We start from the raw sequence: 4959 nt of genomic DNA, 5'->3' as shown, positions 1-4959 counted from the left end.
ACAGCTGATCGGAATCAGGTAATCAATCACTGAATAAAAGCATGTGGTAACCTGGTTCTGGTCTGTCTTGCAGTAGGCAGGATCCTGGGAGGTCGCCGAAGGACCTGTGGAGGAGCCCACACGGGCAACGTTTTGCAACCCGTGTTGTACACTTTGTGTTGGTGCTAATAAACGCCTGTGTTAAACCCAAACCCTGCTCTTTCCGTCACTCTTTGAACCCTGTGTGAGCAGAGAGGCTCACAGTGGCGCCTGAACAGGGACTCATGTCGGAAGGAGAAACCCCGCTGGGTCAGGCCCTCCAACGTCTTGCCCACATGCAGGAGACCACCACAGCCTTGCAGCGACAGCAGAGCGAGGCTTTGCTCGGGATCGCCTCGAGCCAGCGCGAGGACCGGGCCCTCCTACGGGAGCTGCTGCAGCGTCCGGCCGCCCGGGAGGCCGATCCCGCGACCAACCCGGCCCGACCGCCTTCGATTGCCCTCCAGAAATTGACGGCAGACGACGATCCGGAGGCATACCTGGACATCTTTGAGGGCACAGCGGCGGCGTGCGGGTGGCCGGAGGAGGAGTGGGCAGCGCGGCTATTGCCCCTGCTATCTGGGGGTGCGCAGTTAGCCGCCCACAGCCTGCCCGCAGCCTCTCGGCATGTGTACCGATATCTGAGGAAGGCCATCCTGGACCGGCTTGGCAGCACGCCAGAGGGACATCGCCGCCGGTTCCGGGCACTCCCCTTCGAGGACGCTGACCGGCCCTTCTCATAGCGCAACAGTTTCTGGATGCAGCGAGCCGCTGGCTCCAGCCGGGGGTGCGCTCGGCGGAGGAAGTCGTCGGGCAGGTGGCGCTGGAGCAGTTAATCGCCGGCCTGCCATCTTCAACGGCGAATTGGGTCCAGTGCCATCGCCCCGCCAACCTGGAAGCAGCCGTCGTCCTCGCGGAGGACCACCTCTCGCTTCCCCGGCGGAGCGTGAAAGAGGAGCCCCGACCACCGGCTGTCTCAGCGGGCAGACCCATCCCAGCCCCGAGGAGGAGATTTCCTGGAGCAGCTGCCCTTCCTCCACCACCACCACACGGGCCCAACCCCGCAGCCCCGACACTTCACCCCCAAGCCCTACCTTACCCTCCTGTTTTTATCTCTCCCCAGGGTCCGGCCTACGCTTCTGGTCGTCCGGCACCACGGGGGGCTCCTCAGACGCCAGGGCTGGATTGCTGGCGGTGCGGGCAGCCCGGCCACTTCCGACGGGAGTGTCCTCTCATGGAGGTCGGACAGCTGGTCCGGGTTGCGGGACCGCCAGTTGCCTCCCCCGATTTGGAAGGGACGTACCGTATACCGGTATGTATACAGGGGGGTACACACCAGGCTCTGATGGACACGGGCTGTAATCAGACGATGATCCATCAGCGCTTGGTTCGGCCTGGGGCATTGATTGAAGCATCGTGGGTGAAGGTGAGGTGTGTGCATGGGGATATTCACCAGTACCCGGAGGTGACGCTGGAAATTTCTTATAAGGGAAAAAAGCATAGAGTCAGGGCTGGAGTTAGCCCTCGCCTTACGCACCCTCTGATTTTGGGAACGAATTGGCCGGGGTTTGCTAAGCTAGCGGGGGCTATGGGGGTGCGTTCACGGACGGCAGGGAAATGTGAGTTGTGTGCTGTGTTTAGTGGAGAGTCGGAGGCGGCTGACGACGTCGAGGGGGAAACGGACACGGAGGGGGCCGCGGAGGTCCCTCTGGCCCCGCTGGTGTTTCCTTTGGAGGATTTCCCCCTCGAACAGTCGAGGGACGAGACCCTTCAGCACGCCTTCGACCAGGTGGTGAGTATTGATGGCTCCCAGCTACACCCAAACGTAGCACTCACTCACCCACACTTTACGGTGGTTAGGGACAGGCTGTATCGTGTGAGCCGTGACACACAGACAGGAGATATAAATACCCAGTTGTTGGTGCCAAAAAGCCGTCGGGAAATGGTTTTCCAGGCGGCTCATTATAACCCCATGTCAGGTCACCTAGGGTACGACAAATCACTACACCGGATAATGGCCCGATTTTATTGGCCGGGCATTCGCGCAGATGTGAAGCGGTGGTGTGCATCTTGCCGTGAATGTCAGCTGGTTAACCCGCCGGCCACCCCCAGGGCGCCTTTGCGCCCGTTACCATTGATTGAGGTGCCTTTTGAGAGAGTTGGTATGGACCTCATCGGGCCATTAGACCGGAGTGCACGGGGATATCGCTTTGTACTGGTCCTAGTGGATTATGCCACGCGATATCCCGAGGCAGTGCCGCTGCGTAATATCTCTGCAAAGAGCGTCGCACAGGCACTGTTTCACATTATCTCCCGAGTCGGGATCCCGAAAGAGATCCTGACTGACCAGGGCACACAGTTTATGTCACGCACACTACGCGAGCTGTATGAACTATTGGGCGTCCATTCAATACGGACTAGTGTTTACCATCCTCAGACCGACGGCCTGGTGGAACGGTTTAATAAAACACTAAAGAACATGGTTCGTAAGTTCGTTCACGAAGATAGTCGTAATTGGGATAAATGGCTAGATCCTCTGTTGTTTGCAGTGCGGGAGGTGCCCCAGTCCTCCACGGGATTTTCTCCCTTTGAGCTCTTATTTGGCAGGAAGCCCCGGGGTGTTTTGGACCTAGTTAAGGAAAACTGGGAGGAGGGTCCAAGCACCAGTAAAACGAAATACAGTACGTTATGGACCTGCGAGCAAAACTCCACTCACTGGGGCAGATATCACGGGAGAATTTGCTCCAGGCTCAGGAACGTCAGCAGCGCCTGTACAACAGAGGGTCGAAACTGAGACAATTTTCACCGGGAGATAAAGTGTTTGTATTACTCCCATCCTCTAGCTCTAAACTACTCGCCAAGTGGCAAGGACCCTTCGTGGTCACACGACGAGTGGGGGACGTAGATTATGAGGTGGTGCGTTCTGACAGGGGGGGAGCAACACAGATTTACCACCTTAACCTCCTGAAAGCATGGAGGGAGGTGGCGTCTGTTTCTCTGGTCACCACGGTGATTGAGAGAGATGAGTTGGGACCGGAGGTCATTAAAAGCATGGCCGTTCGTTCACGGCCCTATCGGCTGCCTGAACACAAGAGGACAATTGTTCAGGCGGAGCTTCAGGCTATGCTAGAGATGGGAGTGATAGAAGAGTCCACCAGTGACTGGTGTTGCCCCGTCGTGCTGGTACGTAAGTCCGACGGGTCAATCCGGTTCTGTGTGGACTACCGCAGGGTGAACGAGGTGTCCAAATTCGATGCTTATCCAATGCCCCGGGTCGACGAACTCCTGGATCGGCTAGGCACTGCTCGCTTTTACACGACGCTGGATTTAACCAAGGGCTATTGGCAGATTCCCCTTTCTCCAGAGTCTAAGGAAAAAACGGCCTTCTCCACTCCGTATGGCTTATACCAATTTGTCACACTTCCTTTCGGGTTGTTCGGAGCTCCAGCCACTTTCCAGCGGCTCATGGACCGGGTGCTGCGTCCCCACTCTGCATATGCTGCTGCTTACTTGGATGATGTCATCATTCACAGTGAGACATGGGAGCAGCATATGCAGCAGGTGGGGGCAGTGCTCGAGTCCCTGAGGCAGGCGGGGCTCACGGCCAACCCGAAGAAGTGTGCGGTTGGACGGAGGGAGGTACGGTATCTGGGGTACCACTTGGGCGGCGGGCAGGTGCGGCCACAGATAGAGAAAACAACCGCCATTTCAGCCTGTCTGGCGCCCAAGACGAAAAAAGAGGTCAGGAGGTTCATGGGGCTGGCCGGCTACTACAGGCGGTTCATCCCGTCCTTTTCGGAGCTGACCAGTCCCCTGACCGACCTGACCCGAAAGGGTGCTTCAGATCCGGTCCAGTGGACGGAGCGGTGTCAGCTGGCGTTTGAGAGGGTTAAAAAAGCCCTCTGTGGTAAGCCGCTTCTGTATTCTCCTGACTTCTCTCTCCCTTTTGTGTTGCAGACCGACGCCTCGAACAGTGGGGTGGGGGCCGTTTTGTCCCAGCAGGTGGAGGGGGTCGACCGCCCCGTACTGTACATTAGCCGTAAGCTCGCCCAAAGGGAGGTGAACTACAGTACGGTGGAAAAGGAGTGCCTCGCCATACGGTGGGCGGTCGGCGCCCTGCGGTACTACCTCCTGGGGCGCCCTTTCACCCTCTGGTCGGACCATGCCCCGCTCCAGTGGCTCCACCGCATGAAGGATGCCAACGCCCGGATCACTCGGTGGTATCTGGCGCTACAGCCTTTCAACTTCAAGGTGATCCACAGGCCGGGTAACCAGATGGTCGTGGCTGATTTCCTCTCTCGCTCGGCGGAGGGGGGGGGGGAGTCAGCTTGCGGCCGGCGGGATCCCGGCCTGAGTCGGGCGGTGGGGGTATGTGGCAGCGGGGTGTGGTTAGGGCGCCGGCTGCTGGTGTGAAGGGAGTGGCTCGGCCGGAGGCCAGACAGCTGATCGGAATCAGGTAATCAATCACTGAATAAAAGCATGTGGTAACCTGGTTCTGGTCTGTCTTGCAGTAGGCAGGATCCTGGGAGGTCGCCGAAGGACCTGTGGAGGAGCCCACACGGGCAACGTTTTGCAACCCGTGTTGTACACTTTGTGTTGGTGCTAATAAACGCCTGTGTTAAACCCAAACCCTGCTCTTTCCGTCACTCTTTGAACCCTGTGTGAGCAGAGAGGCTCACAGACTCGTATGATCCGGATCTCTTCAATGACTGACTCAGAAGACCCTGAATCCGTAAAAGGATCCGGATTTGCCATCTCTAGTCTGTAGGCCGGTTCCAGCAGAACAGTGAGGTGGTCAGAGAGGCCGATGTGGGGGAGGGGGGATGCCTTGTATGCTCCCTTGATGTTGGTATAGACCAGGTCTAATGTGTTTTTCCCCCTGGTTGGAAAATCAACATGCTGATATATTTTAGGCAGCACAGTTTTTAAGTTAGCGTGGTT

At 57.8% G+C, this 4959-nt stretch overlaps 1 protein-coding gene across 1 annotated transcript; it reads left to right on the top strand.

Annotated features, from left to right (window-relative positions):
- Positions 1 to 263: 263 nt before the first annotated feature.
- Positions 264 to 4689, top strand: LOC117473485. The gene is made up of 3 exons (XM_034119072.1): positions 264 to 687; positions 783 to 1330; positions 3976 to 4689. The coding sequence occupies exons 1-3, from the start codon at positions 264 to 266 to the stop codon at positions 4429 to 4431; spliced, it is 1428 nt and encodes a 475-aa protein (XP_033974963.1). The 3' UTR covers positions 4432 to 4689.
- Positions 4690 to 4959: the final 270 nt, after the last annotated feature.

This window comes from Trematomus bernacchii, unplaced genomic scaffold (genome assembly GCF_902827165.1).
Source record: "Trematomus bernacchii unplaced genomic scaffold, fTreBer1.1, whole genome shotgun sequence".
NCBI classification, from domain to species: Eukaryota; Metazoa; Chordata; class Actinopteri; order Perciformes; family Nototheniidae; genus Trematomus; species Trematomus bernacchii.
Note: the sequence above shows the minus strand (reverse complement) of the source record. Positions and strands in the feature narration are given on the sequence as shown.